This window comes from Eriocheir sinensis, chromosome 12 (assembly GCF_024679095.1).
Source record: "Eriocheir sinensis breed Jianghai 21 chromosome 12, ASM2467909v1, whole genome shotgun sequence".
In the NCBI taxonomy this organism is placed as follows: Eukaryota; Metazoa; Arthropoda; class Malacostraca; order Decapoda; family Varunidae; genus Eriocheir; species Eriocheir sinensis.
Genome location: NC_066520.1, coordinates 7137477 through 7161636, shown reverse-complemented (window position 1 = coordinate 7161636; position 24160 = coordinate 7137477). Strand labels below are relative to the sequence as shown.

Below are 24160 nucleotides of genomic sequence, written 5' to 3'. Positions count from 1 at the left end.
GAATGGATGCTGCTGTTGCTGGGACTGAGTGATGAAGCAAATGATAGAATTATAGAAGCCATGAAGAGTTTTCTGGGAAAGAAGTGGTGTGCAAGAAATAGGGAATTGGAAGATTTGTAATGGATACTGCTTGTGTTGTATTAATTTTACAGGGTGTGCCGATACGAAGGCCTGACTCTCCAACGGTCACCTGTACAGCAAGAGCAAGAGCAAGAGTGCTCGGCTCTCTTTGGCTCTCCTCTCTCCGACCCAGTCCAGGCCCAAGTGACGGAGGCAGCGGCGGCGGCGCTGTTGTGTTGTGGTGTGTGTGTGCCTGGCAAATACTTGGCCAACAATGTCCAACAAGTACCCAGTACAGGTTAGAATGCGGGAGATGTCCAAACAAGAAGAAGTTTTACTGAAAAGAAAACGAGAAATTGAACGGAAGATGAAAGAACAATATGGGGGAAGGAAGCCAGCAGAGACGGGCTCCCCAAGACAGCCCCCACCCAGCAGGAGCCATGAGCCCAGCAGCAGCCCGGGGTGAGTCAGTGCTGGCTGGCCTCAGCAAACAACTTAACGTACAGGCGAGCGCGGCTTTTTACCGCAATGATATCCAAATGCACCTCAGTATCCCAGTGATACCCCAGTGAACCTGTACGGGTGCCCTGCGCATCATAAATCCAGATCCAGATTCAGAATGGGTTATTTTTATTAATTTGTCCGTGTCACTTGCAATAACGAACCGGTAATTGTGGAGAATCACTCCGCGCCTCCAAAATACGATATTACGCCTCCATATTTTATATAAGGGACTAAATGCATGTCCCTTAACCTTAATATGATGGCGCAAGTACTTAAAAGTAAAGAAAAAGGCTGAATCCCTGGCACTCCTACGGAATCCGGGTCCTGCCTGGCTCAGCTGCTACCCGCGGGTCAAAGTTGCCAGTTATGCATTTTCTGCTGCAGTGTAACCATGCTGGGTGAGCGAGCCATCTTGGAAGCGCTCCCTTCCACATTGTTATACATTCACACACTCCAACTCTTTACCATACTTTCTATTGCACTCACAATCATGCTTGTAATAAGGTAAGAAACTACTTTTACCAAGTATTCCGATTATTTTTTTCATTTATACTGAGTTAGGCTGCAGCCACACAGGGAGCGAGAAAGCGGGCGAGAGCGAGAAACTTTAATGCATAATAACCAGTGCAGGTGGCCACACTGGCAGTGAGCAGGTAATGGTGAGAAAGCGAGTTGATGATTAACTTTTCTCGCTTTTCTTGTGCGAGATTGCTCAATCAGAAGGAGTGACATCACAGATATGCTTCTCTATTATTTGCCGTAACTCAACTCAGACATGAGATAGGACATTTTGGTTAACACCGTTAAACGCAGCAGTGATTGCAGAACTCGAATATGTTTGTGAAAACTCATTAAAACAGAAACTAAATAAATAGTGATGAGTTGAAGTTAAATAATCACTCTGTAGTGTTTATAACACATTTTACAAATAGCTACCATTTGCAGCGGCTATGAAATGAGTACGGTACTAAAATAAAAAATTTCATCTTATAGAGAATAGCCTCCTGAACACGATAGTGTATACAGATTTTGGTAAAGATTTGTATTAGGTCCGTGCCAGTATCTGATAATCTACTTTATGAAACATCACTATCTCTTCATATAGCTATCTTTTCTACAAACCTTCAACAGTCATGGAAACGCTTCGAAAATCCAATTCAAGGACTTTTTTTTTACTCTTGAAAATAGGGGATAATGTTTACGGAAGCGCGTCGCCTCCTCTAGCGGCGACCGCGACAACGCTGCACCCGCCGCAGCCGTAAAATAGTTCGCAGAGGGTTTACGGTCGGGTAGCATATTTAAACTACTCCAACCGAACTTTACGACCTACTAACGGGGGGGGCTGCGCCTCCCTCGACCCCCCCTTCTAACCATGGGGGGCTACGCCCCCCCATGGACCCCTCCCACATGTATATGTGACTTATTTCAGCAAGGAGGTATTTCTCGCAACACCGGCTGCACCGCCGCCAGAGGAGGCAACACGCTTTCGTAAACATTATCCCCAATTTTCAAGAGTAAAAAAAAAAGTCCTTGAATTGGATTTTCAAAGCATTTCCATGACTGTTGAAGGTTTGTAGAAAAGATATATGAAGAGATACTGATGTTTCATAAGGTAGGTAATGAGATACTGGCATGGACCTAAAACGAATCTTAACCCAGATTTTTCATAAAATGCTAAATAAGTGAAAGCACAGAACTATTTATAAAAACATTTCACCTCATCCCTCGTTTAGCATGAAGGTGGTGTGAGGCTATACTGGTTTGTGGGTCGCGTTGCCATGACAGCCCACGCCTCGCCTCGCTTTTCGTGAGGCCACAGAAACTCGCTCTTGCTCTTCCTCGCTTTCTCGCTCCCTGTGTGGCTGTGGGCTAAGGCAGGCAGGAAAAAGAGGAAATACTTAGTTGCATGAAAAAAGCTGCCTTATAATCAGTGTGCTGAGGGTCGGGAGTTATGTAATATCGCATTTTTACCCACATATACTTCAACATTGCCCAAGGATTAGGAGTGTCAGGTACTAGGACGCAGAGCCAATCAGTGAGTCTCCCGCTACACCCCCACTCCAGCCAATCACGCATAATCCTCAAGGCCACTCATCCCATAATCCTGATTCTTCTTCGCTGCCCTTTTTTAGAATGCAAAAGAAAGTGTGGTAAAGAGGTAGAAAGAATGTGAGTGTATGACATGGCTCACTGACAATGTAGAAGGGAGCGCTGCCAGGATGGCTCGCTCACCCAGCGTGGTAACACTGCAGCAGAAAATGCATAACTGGCAACTTTGGCCTGCGGGTAGCAGCTGAGCCAGGCGGGACCCAGATTCCATAGGAGTGTCGAATCCCCTTCCCCCCAAAAATCTTGGGGGACCCGCAGGAAGTCGGGTTTTTTGGGTGGGGGAGCATATTTAAACTACTCCAACCGAACTTTACATAACCTGACAGCCAACAAGGAGGCTTTGCCTCCCTTGACCCCCATGCTAGCCGAGGGGGGCTGCACCCCCCCCCCCCCCACCGCCACCGTTAAAACGATAAACCCATACCTCTATTGGACGGAATATATTGTTGCAGTGTGGAGAAGGAAATGGTGGAACCGCTCGCCAACATCCGGGAACGTACGCTTGGACATGGACTCTGCCAAATAGCTGGCGAAATGATGAGTGTGCCTCCCGAACCTGGGAATGTTGCTCCTCACATCCACCACATCTGTCCATCATTTCATCACTACAAAACTAGGTGAGCTGGGCAGGGGCAAGCCAAGAAACACCTGACTGCGACCCCTATTATACTCGTCACACATATGAAACCAACATAAAAGCCTCTCAAACCAACTAGTTGAACTTCGCAATCTCTTACATTTAACCCTTTCCTTGCTAAGCGTTCGCAACGAGGCTATCCCCTCAGGCATGCTCGGGCACCCCAGCCAGGGAAGGGGATCTCTTTTAACCGTTGTATCTCAAAAACTGTTCATCACAGCTACAAAACAAAAACACCATTGGAAAGAGGAGGCCAAGGCCTATAAGATTCAGTTATGTAAGCCTCTCCTGCGAACATACAGGCACGTTCAAGGGGTATTTTTTGCTGTGAGTGCGACTGGCGCTCGCAGCGAGCTTTTAGCACCACCAGCAAGTGACGCTAGTGCTCGCTCTTTTAACCTCTGTATCTCAAAAATTATTCATCACAGCTAAAAAACAAAAACACCATTGTAAAGAGGAGGCCAAGATCTATAATATTTGGTAATGTAAGCCTCTCCTGTAAATGTACAGGCACGTTCAGGGGGTGTTGCCTGGGAAGACGTACATTTCCACGTGCACGACGGTCAGCCGTAAGGCAAATACTTAATAGATCTCTTGATGATGGGGTGCTGGCGGGACAGTATTGCCAACTGCAAAATTTACATCTATTTGGTCAAAATATCAGTCATGTGATAGGTGAAGCTATGCAAAAATGCCACTATATTGGACAACAACATCCACCAGTTGCTCATCCGTAGATTTTCTGCGCTAGGCTGATATGATTTTCCACCAAATTTAGTGGAAAACCCACTGAATTGGCAATGCTGTGGGGTGGGAAATAGTGTTGGAACTCTCATATGCGGGAAATTTGAGTGCGACTGGAGCTCGCAGCGAGCATTTAGCACCACCGGCAAGTTACGCTAGTGCTCGCTGCGAGCGTTTAGCAATGAAAGGGTTAATACTCAATTTTGCTTTAACACTCGATCCCTTAGCAAGAGAGGGGTTCCATGCATTTATTGAGCAGGCGCACTGTCGCCATCAAAATGGCGCTGGCCCACAGGGCCGCCATTGGTGGCTTTATTTACAAAATATATATTTTCGCCTTAAGTAGAGCACAGAAACACTTCATTTCAGGTAGACAGCATCATTGCAATAGCTGCTTTTACCCCACAATTTCCCTTGTCTTCATAGCCCTCCCCACTACCATGTTTTAATTTCCTTGAAGGGGAGATGAATATTATCTGTTATTTCTTATTACTTGCAGACGCAGTATATGTTTGATGCCCCGGTAAAACTAGAGTACTACAACAGTATGTGATACCTTGGAAAGGTTATTCCCGTGGGAGCAATAATGGAGGCATGTAGTGATTCTCCATATTTACCAATGAAACTTGCATATTATGTAGGACACACTGGCCTTGCCATAAATCTAAAAATCTTTTGGGGGATGAGTCTGATATGGCTGTAATAGCTCCGAGAATGTGCTGCATTGGGTGGCTTTGATTTTCTAAGTCCATTGTTATTGTTTCACGAGGGCCTCTCTAGACAGACTGAGCCTCATAGCTGCCTTGCAGTACTTCATACAAACTAGTTCCTAAGTCAATAATATCCAGAACGTGCATGGATCTTTATGATTTCGGACATAAAACGGTCTTTACAAGTTCTACGTTATTTTCTTCTATATTAAAGCAAACAATGGTGCAAATATTTGTATTTTATAATTTTAAACGACTACATTCATGAAGTATTACTACGCAGGGTGTATTGCGCTGCCAGCCTTCCACATAGGCAGCTTTCTGGCAGTCTCTTTCTTGTGTCACATCAATCATCCTTGAGTAGAAGCTCAGCAAATTGGTGACGCATGACTTTCCACTTCTGAATCCAAACTGGCTGTCACTCAGAGTACCTACTGCTTCCAGATATTGTGTCCATCTATCTCAATATTCTCTCGCACAGTTTAGCAATCACACTAGTCAGTGACTCTGGTCTACAGTTGAGGGGTTCTTCCTTATTCCCTCCTTTGTATATTGGTACCACGTTGGCACTCTTCCACTCCTGTGGCACTAACCCTTCTCTTAATGAACATACTATTATACTGTGGATCATGTCTGCTAGTTGATTTCTGCATTCCTTTAGTATATATTCATTTAGATATATTGTCTGGTCCTGTGGCCTTTCTTGCATCTTGGGCTTCTAGTAGCTTGAGCACCTCTTTCACTTCTACTTCAAAGTTCACCAGCACTGAGTTTCTGTGCACCCCCTCTTGTTCAGTGAAGTCACTTTCTGTTGTGGAGACCGATTGGAATCTCTCATTCATTATTTCAGTTTGCATTGCTTCACCCTCACAGACCCTTCATTCCACTTTTAGTATGTTGATTCCCTCCTTGTTTTTTAGTTTGCCACTGACTTACCTATAGAACAGTTTAGGTTCCTCCTTACACTTGTCTACTATCCCTTTTCAAAATTTGGTTCTTCCTCTTGGCGGATCCTGACATATTCGTTCCTAGTTCTTTTGTACTCCTTTTTTGTCCTGCTGTTCCTTCTGTTTCTCCATTTGGTCCAAGCTGCGTCCCGTTCTTTTTTTGCCATCTCGCACCTTCTGTTATACCGGTTCTATCTCCAGTTCTGTTTATTTTTTACTTTTGGCACATGTTTATCTACTTCCCAGTTGTAGAAGTTTAAAAAGATTTCCCACTTCTGTGTGTCATTACTTTCTCTTTGAATTCTCCCCAATTTGCTTCCTCAAAAATATAATTTCAATCGTGGAAAATTTGCTTTTCTCTAACACCACATGATCGGTTTTCCCTATTGGACACAGATATTTCAGAGATTCGATTATATCTGGTTCTTTAGTTAGTAGCAGATCTAGCCTTGCTGGGGTGTCTTCCTCTCTGTATTGTCTCTCCTCTTTGATCCATTGGGTCATGACATTGTCCATTGCTATGTTGTAATATGCTCATTAGTTCATTGTCCCAGGAGTCTTCATTTTCCCCTGCATCCCATTCTTCCCAGTGCACCTCTTTACAATTAAAGTCCCCTACTCGTATTATGTTGTCACTTTGGTTACAAATTATAAGTGTGATATGCTTTGTGCTGTGCTGTTCTGTTGTCACTGGTGGAGGAGGCAGTGGCTGCAGCAGAGTCTGCTTTCTTCTGTTCAGTAGATTTTGAGATTGTCAGTAAAAGGACTTCGATAAATTATATGATAGTGAAAAAATTCACATACTACAAGTATTATCATTAGATTTTTTTTTCAGTGAAGCTGCATCATCTCAGGTGCCTAACAAATTCAACAATGATGGAAGTTTCTTGGAGCAGTTCAAAAAAATGTCCAGAAGCAAATCAGGTATGACTGGTGTAATGTTTATGCCTTTCTCAGTAATATACGAATATTAAAGAAAATAAAGGAGAATGAGTCAAAGAGAAGCAAAGTTTTCCAGAATGATTAAGCCTTGCCATTAGTGTCATGTATACTTTCACTAAAAACTTCTTGAACACCTGGGCACGAATGTGAAAGTGAATCAGTCGTATGTATGTGGTTTATGTATTGATTTTGGTAGACTGGTAGACTTTTACTAGCAATCATATTCCTAAACTACCACCTAGAGTTATCATTCCCTCATGTGAATAGGAATGACATCAGTCACAGCATTTAACCCGGTAGCAGCGACGGGCCAAATATGTGGCTTTACCACGTGCCAGCGACGGGCCAAATATGTGGCTCTACCGCGTACCAGCGACGGGCCAAATTCTTGCCATGACATAAACCCCCAATATATATATATATATATATATATATATATATATATGCATTTGATCACCAATGCATTGATACATATAATATAATAGTTTGTGTGAGTGATAACTTTTTCTCATTAATTCTCTTTGAGGGGTCTTCAAGAAACATGATTGCTGCAGCTACCGGGTTAAACTGACTGATATTATCCTGAAGCGGAATGGGTTACAAAATAATTTTATCCACACCAGTCTCATAGTAATAATGTCAATGATTTCTGCAATGCACCATTGATGACCTAATGTCAGTGACTCGGTGCTAAATTAATTAACACCAGAATGATGTCATTTTGCAGACAAAAAACACACCCTTGTCTGTCTATCTATATCTCCGATGACATGCTCTCTCGCGGGAACTTCCCTCCAGGGAGTGGCCATGGCAGAAGTGTCTCCATCTCTCTGTTCTGGCACTCCCTCTCAGCACATTCAATTCTGCTACTTCCAACTCTCGCTCCAGTACTCACACACCTATTGTTCCACTTCACAGGTGGTCTTCCCCTGACACCCCCTCCCTCAATCCTTCCCTCATTCACTCTCTTCACAAATTCATTCTCAACACGTGTCCAAACCACCTCAATGCACCATGCATCACTCACTCCACCACTCCACACTCCACTTCTTTCGCACCCATACCAAACCGCTCATACACGCTTTCATTACTTTCTTCATCCCATCCTGACATACCACATGCACCTCTTATATAACTCATTTCCACTGCACGTATTCTCGATTGCTGTGCTTCATTCCACGTCCACGTCTCTGGCGCTCCAACTCTGTACGGCTTTGCAAAATCAATGACCTGTTCTCTTGCCCTCTCAAATACCATAACCTTACTCTTTCCAGCATTCACTCAGCTTTCTCCTCTTACACCCTGTCAAACTCATCCACTATCCTCTGCAGTGTCCCCTCATTCTCTGCCAACAACACTGTATCATCTACAAACTTGCCTGCAACCAATGACTCCTCCGTACCTCTCACTTTCAGCCTTGGACCAAGCTCCCCCACTCTGGCTTTCATTTCTCTCATACAACCATCCACATAAACATTAAAATGCCATGGGGACATCACACACCCCTGTCTCACACCCACACCAAAACTCTCACTCAACTCACCCTTCATGCGTACAGAGGCACTCGCATCCGTATAGAAGGATCGGATTCCCTCCAGCAAATGCCCTCCCACACCATATATCTTTAGAACATCCCACAACCCCTTCCTCTCATCTCTGTCATATGCCTTCTCCAGGTCCATGAATGCAGCAAAGAGCTTCCTATCCTTCTCTTTGAATTTTTCAACTAACATTTTGAGTGCAAATATTTGGTGTACACAATCCCTCCCATTCCTAAAAAACCCTTGTTCATTGCCTACACTTTTTTCAGTTATTTTCTTCATCCTCTCATTTAAAACCCTCCCATACACTTTTCCTGCCACACTGAGTAGACTTATTCCCCTGTAACTATTACAGTCACCTCTGCTTCCTTTCCCTTTGTACAGCGGCACAACAATAGGCTTTCTCCAATCCTCTGGCACTTCACCCTGTTCCCATGCTAGGTTACATATCCATAATATCCATTCCACAACTACACCTCCTCCATACTTCATCATTTCTGCTGTTATGCCATCAGCTCCAGGGGCCTTTCCTACTTCCTATTACTTCATCATTGCCACCTCTCTCCACCCTCCCCTGTGGATCTGGCTGCCCTACATTGATTTTTATTCCTACACTTGTCACTTCTGCTCTCCCTCCCACACTCTCATTCATTACAGTTTCAAAGTGCTGCTTCCATACCTCCCTTATCTCATTCCCTCACAAGCACCCCATCTTTCCTCTTCATGCTGCTAATGTCATTCTTTTTTCCTCCCATTTCTCTTTTAACTTCCTTCCAGAAAAGTTTTTTGTTCTGGTATTTTGCTGAAATTTTCCTACCAAAATCCTCATCCACTCTCTCTTTACTTTCCCTAACCAGCCTCTTTACCAACATCTTACTCTCCCTGTATTTTCTCTCCCATCTCCCTCTCACTCCCTCCGTCACATTTCTCTAACATTTTCTTGTAGTTCCTTCTTTTCTCCTCAACTGCCTCTTTTATCTCATCCGTCCACCACACACTCCCTTTCTTTCCTTTTCCACACGACCTATACCCGACTACTTCCTCAGTTGCCCTGACCACTGAACTTTTTAAAACCTCATAAACCTCCTTCACTCCTTCACTGTGTTCTGTCTGTGCTCTTGCTCTTCCAAATATTTCCTCCACTTTCCTCCTTTACATCTTCATGTGGCCACTGTCACGCAATTTCTCACTTGCTAGTTCCTTCCTACCCTTTTCCTTCTTCCCATGCCCTCTGAATTTCCATTTCTTCTTCATCCTAATTTTAGCTACTACTGTGAAGTGATCAGATCCACCATACATTCCTCTCACAGCCTTTGCATCCACTACATCCTGTCACACCCTCATATCTACAGCTCTTTAATCTATTTAACTCCTCATGTCTCCCCTTGCCCATGTATACCTGTGAATTAGCTTGTGGTGGAAGGTGTTTTCCAAGAACACACCCCTCTCAGCACAAACATCTACAAGGTATTGTCCATTCTCATTCACTCCATCCACACCCCACTTCCCGACCACACCATCCGTCTCCCTGTTTCCAACTCTTGCATTCATTTCTCCTAACACAGGAATTCTTTTTTCACTTCCAAAGTTTTTAAACTGTCCTAAGTCCTCCCAAAATCTCTTCATCTCACTCATGCCTTTCCTTCCTTTATCATTCACTGGCGCATATACACACCCATGCATACCTTACTATCCCTATCTTCCCCGTCATCCACACTCTCCTCGAACCACACCACCCATGCCCATCCACTCCTGCCCACACTCGTGGGGAGGCCAACAATGCACACCCCTGTCTCCCCCTTCCCCCTCTACCCCTGCCCACATTGCTCCCCCTCCACACCCTCCCACAACCTCTCCCTGCCCTCACTCCCACACCCCCACACACCACTACCTTTCATATGCATCTCACTCACACCTAGTACATCAATCTTTCCTTTCTGGAATTCTTTAATTATCTCCCTTCTCTTCCCTTCCTCATTCATCCCATTCACATTTATGCATGCTACCCCAAGGAGCTCCTCCCTGCTCCTCCTCCTTCCCTTCCAAGGGGCAGATGGAGATCCCCCTCCACCCGTAGCCACTTTTCGTCCACTTCCAGAGGGGCCTCTGGCAGCTGGCAGGGCTAGCGCAGTGCTCATTCCCGGAGGGATACAGGGCACCAGATTGTCAGGAACTACCATCCCTCAATTATAAAAATGCAAAAAAAGATAAAAGGATGAAAAAAGAACCGTCCCATAAAAACAAAGTACCGAAGGTACCTGCCCTCCCCTTTAGTTGCACCACACTAAAAAATAAAATTACTTTACCATAAAACACTGCTAAATGGAAAAAATGTGGTGTAATAACGAGGTCACCTTGTGAAGGCGGGGTAGGGCTTGGCTACCACAGATGTGTCTGGTAGTCCAGCGAGGTGCTGATAGTTCCCAATAATCTGATTTAGCTTTACCCAGTGGCACCTCTAACCTCATTGGTTACGATACTGCCACTGCGCAGAGCTTGTAACGAGGAATTATCACTGCAACACATAACCAATTATTATACTGTCAAACCTCCATTTCATAGCATAATTCGTTCCCAAATGTTGTACTAAAACTGATTTGTTCCAAAGCTGAAACAAAATTTTCCATAAGAAACAACATAAAATGGATTAATCCATTCCAGGTCCCAAAAGTAAAGACCTTTTTTTACCTTTTTAGTTGTATTTCACGCATAAAAATGCCTATAAATGCAACATACGATATTATAACATACCATCTGAATAAAGAATAAAACTACCTAAGCAGATCTGAGATGCGAACACCATTTTCATGCTTCTGTATGATCTCTTTCTTCACCTCTGTTGCTGTTTTCACTATTTTCCATTTCACTTTTACGCTTTTACTAGCTTTCTTAGGCCCCATGGTGGATTATGGAACAAAACAAATAGTAGAACTATCGTAAATTGCGGCATATAAGTTGACTTTTTGAGCCTAAAATATCTCCAAAACTAGGCGTCAACTTATGCGGTAGGGATAAAATGCGAACCTTTACCACCGAGTGGCAAACAAGTGGAGCAGCACTACTAACAATCACTGTATGCTATATTTAACACACAGATTGATATATGAATCATAAAATAATAATAAAAGTTCAGATTATATCAAAACAAAACCATAGGCTGTATCTAACAGCTGATACAGCATGAAGGAGGAGCAGAAGCTGCAGTGAGAGGGAGGATTGCTTGTGCTTGGAAGAGCTGGAGGGAACTGGCAAGCTTATTAGTGAACCAGAATATCCCGCTTGGCAGCAGAGCACAGGTGTACAGAGCGTGTGTGAGATCGGTGCTCTTGTATGGGGCAGAGACTTGGGCTATGACAAAACAGCTGGAAGCACTATTGATATGGTGTGATGTGAGAATGCTTGGATATTTGATGGCAATCAGATGGCAAGATGGAATTTCAAATGAAGAAGTGGTGAGGAGGAGTGGCCTGGAGGAGTTGCTGAGTAAGACCAGATTAAGGTGGTTTGGACATGTGAGGAGAAGAACACATCCTGAGACGAGCACTGAACTTTGAGGTGGAGGGCAGAAGACCACCAGGAAGGCCAAGGGAGATGTGGAGAAGGGTGGGGGAGGAAGATATGAGGAGGCTGAACATCACGTAAGAAATGGCTATGGACCGGCAACAGTGGAGGAGGCTCATATCCCGTCCAACCCCACCATAGTGAATAAATGGACGTTAAACAATGATGATGATACCGGAGGCTCGCTGAGCGCCTACCCACACTTCTGGTGCCGTTCGCCCTACTCATTGTACAATACAACTGGTATTTCTGATCTTTACAAATATGTCGTGACCATACACTATGGGGGTAAAGACTTCAATAAGCTCAGGAAATGGTCATTGCCACAGGTCTAAGGAGGTGCACCGTGGTGTGTTTACCTCTGACATCAACAAGAAAGTGGCTAAACCAGCCCCGTTGCTGCTTGTGCCACACCCTCGATTCTTACCAAGTATTGGGGGGATGTCTTGAAAATCTGACGCACCAGAACAAGAAATGCAAGAATATCACAAGATTTTGGGAAATTCTTGCTTGCACTGGGGTATTTCTAGATCGCCAGATGACACCTTAGTTTGGGGGCCGACTTATACGGCAAGTATAGGCCTAACTCATAATTTGAAGCTAATAATTTTGAGGCCGACTTGTATGCTGCAATTTACGGTAATGCACAACACAAGAAAAATTACCAAAATCAAAGAACAGTTCGTAGCGGATGTTCTCTGAGTGAGGGTTGTGGCATGACTGACATGCACAGTGATGCTGTGCTGCCCTTGCCAAGTAGCTTGTTCTGCAACTGAGTTATCCTATGGCAACTGGTGCAATTACGAGTTTGAAATTCTGTTAAAAAAACGATTTGTTCAAAAAGTAAGACATTCCAAAACCGAGGTTTGACTGTACTCCGGTTACATAACCGATATAATTACTTCACACTGCAGCCTCCCTGGCTACTACGTGGGCCGGGATATGAATCCCAACCAGGGCAGTCAGTGTGCAGCTCACCTAGCTGTTCATTCTCCATATCAGGCTTGTCGATAAATGGGTATCTGGAGAAACTTGGGGAAGGTAAACTGTGGCAATCCTGGATCTCACATTGGCCCTTATCCCGGGGTAAATTGGTTTGTAGCTACCACAGGCTCAATGGACCAACAGATCGGAGATGAGCACCGCAGCCACGCGCAGCTGTATCGTATTCACCCACCTTTACCTTACAGCATATGAGCATTGCATTATCGATATCAAGCTACAAGGCTTATCACTGTGCATTAATACTGAGCCATTGGCACCTCTCTCATTCAGCCAGTGCCTGAGAGATGTCTCCAAATCCTATGTCTGTGTGTCTCAGAACACATGGTGCTTAGAGAGTTTGAGAAGTTTTTGGTGAGAGTTACTGTGAGCTTGTGCAGTGATGTTGAATAGGACAAAACACATATGGTGAGTGGGTTATTAACCCCATTAACCTCTTCAGGAGAGTGATACCAATGTCGGCATCATGAAGCCTACTAGTCTACCATATGAGCATATTTTTCTTCAGTTTTTCTTTTTCATCTTTCCCACCTCTCCCTAATCCTAATAGCAGCTCAGCTGTCACATCTGTCTCTAAAGATGAACTTTTTGTTCAACCTTTTTCTGGAAATTCCATTTTGGATGAATCCGGGTATATTCTTCCCACTAATCCCACTCCTGACTTTACTATGCTAATAATAGAATTCTTAAGAATGAGTTTTTCAAAGAGCCAGAACAGCAGTGCATGAAGGACTATGGAAAAAAACATCCTTCTGACAATGGAATTAGATTAACCACTTGTCATTTATTGTTTGTCGTTGTCAAACTCTGTTTATGTCCCCTATAAGCTACATTTCATACCTACAAAAGCTATTAAAAAAAATAGTTTACAGATTTGGGGAGTTTTTTAATGCCATTATAGCTTATTATAGTTGTTTTGTTATCTGTGTTGCTGCCTATATAATATAAAAGGTAGGAGGGACTGAAAATTGACTTATGAATTGCATGTGAATATTTTGCCATCTTTATTACAGATATAAAAGAAGAAAAGTGTTCACCACCACATAAATCAAAGCCATCAGGACAGAGCACTAACAAGTTAAAAACATACCACCACAATCTTCCAAAACAAATAGATCCTGCCCATATCAGCTCCTGGCAAAAATCTACTTCAGAAGAATGGAAAGTCAGTTCAAGCTATGACTCTAGAGTAAGTACTGCAGAAAGATTTTTGATATTTGATAATTGATAATTGAAACATCCACTGTAAATCTGCATAATTTATTTTTACAGCATAGGAGGCAATCAATGTTAAATGTAAAAAAAGAAAAATCCCTCAACGTACTGCTCCCAAAAATCAAACATTATCCAAATTGAATATTGCAAAACGATTTGAAAAGTGTCATGATACTCTTCTCTTGAGAGCCTTCAAGTCATAGAAAGAAGGAGATACAGTTGAAGGAAGGCTGTTCCAGAGCTTACCAGTGTTGGGATAAAAGAATGAATTGATTAACTTTTGCATAAGGAATTTGGAAAGCATTGAGGTGGGCTGGAGTGGAAAATAGTGTGCAGTAAGGCTGTATGAGAAGTGAAGACATACAGTTAGTGAGTTCAGAAGAGCATTTAGCATGAAATAAGATACATACTCCATACAGGGGTGGACAAGGCCCTTATATATATATATATTTTTTATGTGTGGAGGGATGGGGATTTGGGACCCTGATGGACTCATCACATCTAGTAATATATTTTATAGAAATGAACATGATATTTTTATTGGCAACCATTTCATTGATATAATCATGGTGTCCTTAGCTAGGAATCCATGGAATCATGTTTGAATCTCTCCCAGGGCAGTTGGTAAAAAGCCCACCTTTTCATTTTGGGTAACTTAATAATTAGGTTAGATTGGACAATTAGACAACTGTATGAAGGTATTTTATTCAGAATGTGTCCCCTCTCTAATGAAAGGGGATTCATATGCATCATATCAAATATACAAAACAAATTGCTGAAATTGCAGTAGCCTGAGACCCAACATGAGAATTTAGTTGGAGATCATGTCACATTGGATGAGATCAGCATTGGACAAAAAGTTTGGGAAAATTTAATTTTGTTTGAATATTTCTGAAAAATCACTCGACCCTTGACTTCCTGGATATCAGATTTCTCACACAAAATCTGTGGTCTGGCAATTGTCAGGGAACTAAAATTAGAATCCAGGTAAAAAAATCTAGGGTTCAGTTAAGTCTGGCGGTTGCCTCATGCCTAGTCAAGTCTGCGTCTGCAACACTTGCTAGGTGGTCGCGTGTTGTTGCGGTAGTGGTGATGGTGTTGTCGCCTCCACAATGGGTTCACTAATTCAATAAACTGTGTATTCTTGTTCAGAGTTGTTAAATTTCCTTAATTTTATTTGCTATTTGCTTTTTAAGTTTGTGTCTTCAACGAAATGTCCACAATGGGTCCAGTAAAGTGCTTCTTCTTGTGATGTAGATTCTTGTCCTCTTGTTTACAATTATCAGCTGAGTAGCTACTTGTAGTTATAATGTTTTTATTATCCATTTTTTTTTTTTTTTTTTTTTAAAGTGTGTACTGGAGAATGAGGTAAAAGTCTGGGGCAGGTACTGAATTTTGGTGATTGTCAGACCAAGTATTGTAAACATCTGTATATTAACTGTGTTTGGGTTACCACTTGTGATGCTTTTGTTACTGTTAGTTAGACTCGCACTGTTACTTCAGTGCTCAAGACTAGAAATACAATTACTGCACTTCACAAAAATGTTTGTTGTGAGTTAGGTAAGTAACACAAAGCCTTTCCATAAGTTATTGATTGTTTTCGTGGAAGCGATATTGTGGGCTGAGTGGAAGCCATCACTTTTGTCGGTCTCCCTCTCTGAATAGTTAAAAGTTGTGGAAGTTAAAAATACATTATACAAACTTCTATGTATATACAATCTCAGTGAAAGTGAGGAATCGCCTAAATGTTCAACACCCATAAGGCACACCCTGCCACCAAAGTCTCCTGGCTTGTTCTGCTCTCTGCTGGTGACTTCGCAGAACAGTGGTGTGCCAGTGACAACTCAGCAGGATTCCTTTCACTGTCTTCACGCTCAAAACAACCTGACCTCGCCTAAACATTGTGACACTAAACTGAGCAGTTATTGCAAAACTTGTTCTTAATATCTACATACCAGTAATTTACACGGGAATAGGCTGATTCCCTGACTGTAGCGATTTACAGTTCGAGGGTCAAGTGCACCTTAAAAGTACAATAAAAATCCTCACATGCTTACATGGCATGGGGACTGGCAGATTGGTCAACCTAAGTGAATCAGATATTGGCAAAGAATGTAGCTGTACACATTACGTGACAACCCCTGCTCATATTACTGGATAGCATCACACACCATGCTTTTGGCTGATTGGCTGAGAGTGACTGCAGTGTGCCATGGATGATTTATCCACATGTTATAGAAATCTTTGCAGATTTGGGCCACTTGTCAGTTAGGGTTTGGACCATTTTAAATGGGATACAGTTATTAAAAAAAAATATTTGTTAAAAAAATGCTGCACAAAACATAAAATGCCTTTGATTAACCCTTTCATTGCGCATGGCGAGGGAGGCGACTATCTCCCCAGACGCACTATGGCAGCCGAACGGGGGGAGAGGGGTCTCTTTTAACCTCTGCATCTCAAAAACTATTCATCACAGCTAAAAACCAAAAACACCATTGGAAAGAGGAGGCCCAGATTTATAGGATTTGGCTATGTATGCTTCTCCTGCGAACGTACAGGCACGTTCAGGGTGTTGCCTGTGAACACTTAAGTCAGTGCGTGTGCGATGGTCAGCCATATTGAGGCAACTGCGGAAATCTCTTCACGGGCTGTTGGCAAGGTAGTATTGCCAACTGCAAAATTTACAACTATTTGGTCAAAGAATCAGTCAGGTGATAAGTGAAGCTATGCAAAAATGCCGCTATATTGGACAACAACATCCACCAGTTACTTGTCTGTATTAAGTGGAAATTTAGTGGAAAACCCACAGAATTGGCAATTCTATGGGGTAAGAAATATTGTTGGAACACTCTCATACACGGGAAATTTGAGTGCGACTGGAGCTCGCAGCAGGTGTTTAGCACCACCAGCAAATGTGCTACTGCTCGCTGCGAGTGTTTAGCTGTTTAACCCGGTAGCAGCGGAGATCATGTTTCTTAATGGTCCCTCCAAGCGAGAAAAATGAGAAAAAATCTCCCCTTACACAAACCATTTCATAATATATATCAATGCATTTTTGATCAGATTATATATCATCTATTTTTGGGGGTTTATATCATGGCACAAATTTGACCCGTCGCTGCTACACGGGAAAGCCACAAATTTGGCCCATCGCTGCTACCAGGTTAAGGGTTAATGGACACAAGGACATTGTATATGCAAGAATGTGTGTGGTCATGACTTGTTTTTTATATATTTTTATTCATGTCCATATAAAAAAGCAATGCTATATAAAAGGTATATAATGCAAATATCTCTGCCAGTGATTTTCAAGATTTTATCATGAATCCTAAACTAATGAAATTGCTCGTTTTTTTGCTTATTTTGAGAAGTCTACTTTTGCATCTTCCAAACCATTTTGTTGGAAACTCATGCTTTCTTTTGTGTTGAAAAAAATTGGATGTGTGGAAGTTGCAGTAACTCTTAAGGAAATATAGTATGTCATGTAAATTACCTTTATCGTATACACACAGGTTGATGCCTCTGCTGCCTCTGAAGAAGTGAAACCTGAAACAGACAATCCTGATTGGTTCAAAGATGCTCTAAAGAGAGCTCAGGCCAAAGCAAAAGAACTGTCAGAAGTTCCATCAGGTTGGTTGATAATTTTGTAGGCATTAATTATTATTATTGCTACTATTATTATTATTATTATTTTTATTATTATTATTTTTATTATTTTTATTAGTATTATTATTATTGTTCTTTATTCATTATTATTCCTGTATATCCTCGTGTAGTATTCAATCACATGTAAAAGTTGACTCCCTTTTTGTCAAATGTATCAGACATTTATAATATACCTTATATTTAATCAGTCTTAGTACAGTCAAAGTTCAATAATCTGGCCACAGATAGTCCCTCTTGCCTGATTGTTCAGTATTATGGTGGTCAGTGCTAGAATGGATCACAAGCTGAACAAGATGCCTGGTCTGTGTCTTAGGGCTGCTTTCACAGTCGTTTTGTTTGTTTTGATCGTTACCAATGGCGGCGATCGCTGCTATTGAATTTCCACTTAAAACTGGCCGATGGGGTAGTGGCGGCTGCGGGGTTAGCCTAGCCCCGCAGCTTACCATACTCTCTCAACACCTCTCGCTTCCTCTACAGCCGCCACTACCCCATCGGCCAGTTTCACGTGGAAACTATAGCGTCGATCGGCGCCATTGGTAGCAATCAAAACAAACAAAATGACTGTGAAAGCGGCCCTTAGTTTGGGAGTAGGTTAGGTTGGATATGTGCATGCGCATATTAACCCCTTCAACACAAGGACGCGTATACTGCGTCCTTGCGTGCCCCGTATCATATCTGAGGCCGCGTATAGTGCGTCCTGGCTCGCTTTAGCCAGCATATGAGTTATTTCTTCCTGGATATCGTACGATAGTCTTTAGGATGTAGGTCGTATATGATACGGTGTCTTATTTGACTTTCAACGTTATTATTGTGTAAGAACGTAAGTGTGTCTTGTGCTCATTTGCACTTCACAGTAACAATCAATTCTAACAGAAAATAAGAAAAATAATGAGAAAGAAATGATATATGTGTGTGGAGTTCCTCTTCCCTCGCGCAGGAGCTGCGGCCTCCCCTCCGTCTCCCCCTCCCACCCATCTCGCTATCTCTGTTTTCTTTCTTTCTTCCTTCCTACCTCCTCCCTGCAGTGTGTGTGTGTGTGTGTGTGTGTGTGTGTGTGTGTGTGTGAGAGAGAGAGAGAGAGTTACAGCTTGATTCCGCTGATATCGTGACCAAAGTGTTTATCTTCCTCTCCCTGTATCTTGATCCCTCCCATCTATTTACCTAGTTGTATTTACTTAGTTGTAAATTTACAGGGCCTGAGCTATGCTCGTGTAGTCCCGTCTCCATATCTGTACTTGTCCAGTTTTTCCTTAAAGTTGTGCACGCTCTTTGCCGATACTACATCCTCACTTAGTCTGTTCCAAACCTCTATGTTTCTTTGCAGGAAGCTATATTTTATTTATGTCTCAAGCATCTTCCATTTCTCAATTTTTTACTGTGTCCTCGTGTGTTGCTGGTGTTTCTTACTTCTCTTAGTAGTAACTCCTCGTTATCTACTTCTTCCATTTTATTCCACAATTTATAAATTTGTATTAGGTCTCCCCTTTCTCTTCTTTGTTCCAATGTTGGCAGGTTCATTTCCTTTAATCTATCTTCCTGTGACAATCCCTCCAGTTCTGGAACCATCTTCATTGCCATCCATTGTATTCTTTCTAGTTTTTTGTGTTTCTTCTTATGGGGAGACCACACAGTTTCTGCACATTTCATCTTTGGTCTAATCATAGTGGTAATCATCTTTTTCATCATATCTTTATCCATGTAGTGGAATGCCGTTCCTGTATTTCTTACCATTCCATACATATCTCCGAATATCCTATTTACATGACTGACTGTTGATTATCTTGTATTGTCACTCCCAGATCTCTCTCTTCTTGAACTTTTAATATTTCTCCATCTCCCATTCTGTATGTCCATTTTGGTCTCCCTTCACTCTTTCCTGTTTCCATTACATGACATTTCTTCACATTAAACTCCATCTCCCATTTCTTACTCCAATCCCAAAGCTTATTTAGGTCCTCTTGCAGAATTTCAGTCTTTACTATTTCTTATGTGTCAGCAATTTTGCATTGCCTGCAAACAAGCTCATGTAACTATTTACTTTCTCTGGCATATCATTTATATATACTAGGAAAAGTATTGGTGCCAGTGCCGATCCTTGAGGCACCCCACTATCTACATTTCTCCATTCTGATTTCATGTCCTTTACCACTGTTCTCACAACATGGCAAATATGCACAAATATTCGTGAGCATTCGTAGTGTGTGATGAGGACGCTGTCTGTCAAGCTTTGGTAACACCGTTGTTTCTGCTTTTTGCACTTCCCTGCTACTCACCCTGATGACGTACGTGCTGTTACCTGCCCCCCACGTAGCCTTTGCCACCAACTCTTTTTCATGCCATCAACTCACGCTACCAGCTAGTGATGCATGTTCAAACGTCATCAAGAAGATCAGTGGATACCATTTTGCTGCCAGAACAGCTAGAGAGAGAGCAGCGGATGCCATTTTCCTGCCTGTAAGACGCCATTACCATAGCAACGATAAGGCTTAACTGAGAGGCGCACAAAAGTGTTTGATAGAGGGGTCCAGTTGGTCTGGGCAAACACACCGCTGATAGCTCTTACATCGTCCGAGTCATTTGAGGAGTTGTCTGAGCCGTTGGAGACGCGAAACGGGAGCTGACCGGCGCCAAGATCAGTGTTTACACAGCTGACTTTGCAAGTGCGTGGCAGTGTCTCCCTCAGCTTTCGCTCACTCTGTAGCCCTTATTGTTGCCTTTGTAATTCTACTATGGCTTCTAAGGGTAGGGCTGTGTCTTCCACACCAGGAAGCTGAAGATGCTGTCGGTGGCAGACAAAATGGGTGTTATACAGGACCATGAGAGAGGTGTGAGCCATGCTGAGCTCATGGTGCGGTACGTGTGTGTGTGTATGTGTGCGCCGCGTGTGTATGTGTGTGTGCGCGCGCCATGTATGTAGTACCTATTTACGTAATGCATTACACAGACCATTTCAACTGTTAGTGGTAACAGGCGTGCAAAATGTGAAGAAAAAAATCCGTCGGGTAACTCGGATTTTCGAATAACTCAGATTGGCCTTCCCCCCAATTGGTCCGACTTATGCGGGGTATACTGTACTGTATTTTGCAGCTGCGGTGGCGTGTGTACAACAGGCATGTAAAAGTCAATCATTTAGTAATTTAATGATTTGCGACAGAAACAGTTAGCAGATTATTTCATAACTAAAAACTTCGAAAAAAGAAAAAAAAAAAGGTCCATCTGCCAGTGCGCTATAGGCAAACTTGTAAAATTTTACCCATACCCATAAAAATACGGCCCCCTTGTAGGGCCCCACAGCCAACCTGGCAGCCTCAGTGCCTTGCAGTGTGCTGTGCGGCTATACAGACAACATGCAGACAACACACACAATAAAAAGAAATATATACCTATGTTTAACCCCTTCACTATGGCTGGACTAAAACAGTGCCGCGTGCGTCATATTTCAAATGTCGCTATTGAATATAACAAGTTTTCAGCCATAAACTCAACATAATCATCATGTATTATATATGAAAACATGCAGAATTAAATGGTGCACATAAAGAAACATAAATTAATTGATAATTTTGAGATGTAAGCATAAATATAAAGATAAAATAACTAGTATATTGGCTAAAGCGCACCAGGACGCAGTATGTGCGTCCTCGGATATGGTACGGGGCATGCAAGGATGCAGTATACGCATCCTCGTGTTGAAGGGGTTATTAGGTTCATCGGTATTATTACACGTATTTTTAAGTTTTCGCCTCCTATAACGAACTTTGGGCATTAATGGATTAAGTTCCCCTCAATGAGAGCATTTCCATTATCCCAAAATTGCCAGTGGTCACTAGCTACTTTAACTAAAACTGAGTTAAGGCCTGTTGAAGTGATAAGGACCCGCACACTCTAAAATCTTTCTTGTGATAAATCATGATGCACTGTGCCTATATTCTACAAGACTTTGATCCCAAGTGTTTATGTTAACATTTTTCATGTGAAGTGGTGACAAACACTACCATTCAGTTGTTATAAGCTGATTACTTGCAACTAAGCTTACACCATTCTCACATTTTTTTATAATCTCCTGCATCATGTATAGCTTTAACCATTTTTGCAATAGATTCCACGAAGACTAATGTTCAGTCTGGCAAGTACCGGACTGAATCTAGTCAGTACTACTCACGGTAAAGATATTTAAAAGGCCGAAACCCGCATGATGCCGAAAGGAGAGGCTGAGGGGCCGAACTAAACCTCACCAAGGCTTACCAACACAAAGGGCTGTAGCTATAGGACACTTTGGAGAAAAAACAGTGGAACACCTAATTGTAGAATGTAGCAACTACGAGAGGCAGAGAGGGGAGTTAGTAGCAGAATTAGTGGTGGTGATAGGTAGGGAGAGCTGATCAAAAGCAATACAGGTCAAAAGAAGAAGAAGGTTTGTTTTGGTTTGGAATGCCAAGTCATATAAATCTTCCTCCAAGGTATAAATACATATGAACAAGTAAAGTCTGTGTTCGTGATTTATTACTTGCTTTAGTGTATCAAGTGCCTACAACTGATAGTACAGAAGTTTTTTGTAGACCATTAAACAAGGAACAACAGGTCGTAGATTCTACAGCGGTGCAACTGAAGGTTCATAATTTCATTTACCATAATACCGCTACTTAGTCAAAGATTATTGAAGAAAACTGGTAACTCTCGATTTACGCGTGTTTGGTTTATGCGTTTTTGAAATAATGCAGGGTCCAAAATCCATATAAATGTTTAATTTACATGTTTTTTTCACTTATACGCGATATTTTATGGAGTGGCCACCAGATGTCTCACGCAACTGGACTCACACGGCGCCACGGCCACACAGCTGAGCTCAGTTCTTCCCACGCGCCACTTGAACAACAATACAGTACCCACGCTGCCACGCCACTCAACAATAGGGGTGGGCAGGTACCAGTACTGGTACTAACGGTACCAGCTATACGGTACGGTTCCGGTACCAGACTGCTTGGTACTGGTACCAATACTAGCCAGTCGCTCATGGTGTCCCTCATTTCTTCCTCACACGGGTGAGGCTGAGACTGAGTGCCTGAGTGGATATCTCGGTGATATGGATATTCTCTCTCTCCACTAAATGAAGTGAATATTTATTTTTCGATAGAAACCTACCTCTTTTTTTATTTACATTGTTTTTGATTTACGCGACCTCTTCAAGGACACAATACACGTGTAAATCGAGAGTTACCTGTATTCATAACTTTGTTTTGAATTACATTGGGATAAACAAAACATTTTTTTTATAGTAGACCCACTTTTCTGTACCATGTTATGCTTTCCAGATAATCTGGAATCTTTTTCCGAGGAATGGAACTGTTCTAATTAGTCCATAATATCAAGAGTTTATTGTTTATATATTAAATCTTTAACTCTTTCAACACAAGGACGTGTATATTGCGTCCTTGCGTCCCCCGTACCATATCCGAGGACGTGCATACTGCATCCAGGCTCGCTTTAGCCAATATACGAGTTATTTTGTCTCTATATTTATGCTTTCATCTCAAAATTATCAATAAGTTTATGTTTCTTTATGTGCACCATTTAATTCTGCATGTTTTCATAAATAATACATGATGATTATGTTGAGTTTATGGCTGAAAACTTGTTATATTCAATAGCGACATTTATAATTTGGCGCGCCCGGCGATCCCGGATATGGCGCAGGGCACTGTTTTGGACCGGCCTTAGTGAAGGGGTTAATTGTAAAATTAAAACATTGTGTAATATTGTTTACTGCTTGGCAGAGCCTGGTAGTTAAAAAGAAAAATGGTACAAATTCTTAATGCACTCATTATGTTACATAGTAAGGCTACTCATTCATTCTTGTGTATCATAATAAAATTTCTGCATAATTTAGATAGAGAGGTATCAGTGAAATCTTTTATTTTTTATATATCAAAAGATTTACAGAATATAAATTGATGTGTCTGTGTTTATTTTGTTTATGGTGATAAACTTTTCCATGGAATCCAAATAATAGTATACTTCAACTTGTCTAATGTATGTACAATAATTCCTCCTTATACACAGTTGTTAGGTTCCAAATTAGATCCCTACATAAATAAGATCCGTGTTTAACATTTCAAGTACAGTTTGCACTAGGTAATGGGAGAGAATTAAAGTTTACCATCGTTTACTCAAACAGCCTAATTTTATTTTGCCATACAATGTGCCCGTTTTCTTGTGACACATAATTTTGAATGAAAACATTGTCAGAGATATCCAAAGCACTTGTTAAACCAGTGTTTTGTAAGTTCATTACATACCTTACTGAAGTAAACAAAACAGAATTCTGGGGATACATCAGACTCTGTCCTCGCTAGGTGGCTGCGTGAGCACCGGCAAACCTTTTTGTTTGCTGTTGTCTCATGCTGTTAAGCGGGTGCATTGTGACCCCACATTTGTATATAATTACATTATGTACTGGAGTTAAGTACATATATAATTAGTAGTAGTGTGTAATATTTTCCCACAACCAAAAAATTGAAAAAG

At 42.0% G+C, this 24160-nt stretch overlaps 1 protein-coding gene across 4 annotated transcripts in view; it reads left to right on the top strand.

Moving 5' to 3' along the window:
- The first annotated feature begins 243 nt into the window (after positions 1 to 243).
- Positions 244 to 24160, top strand: part of LOC126997342 (uncharacterized) — a 51096-nt gene continuing 27179 nt past the window's right edge. For 2 of the 4 annotated variants that reach the window (XM_050858386.1, XM_050858385.1), the window contains exons 1-5: positions 244 to 522; positions 3126 to 3290; positions 6547 to 6635; positions 13771 to 13946; positions 17485 to 17602. In XM_050858386.1, the coding sequence (XP_050714343.1) occupies positions 335 to 522; positions 3126 to 3290; positions 6547 to 6635; positions 13771 to 13946; positions 17485 to 17602 (736 nt within the window). In that variant the 5' untranslated portion in view covers positions 244 to 334. The remainder of the gene's footprint in view (positions 523 to 3125; positions 3291 to 6546; positions 6636 to 13770; positions 13947 to 17484; positions 17603 to 24160) is intronic. The other 2 variants (XR_007752044.1, XM_050858387.1) reach the window with 2 other exon arrangements.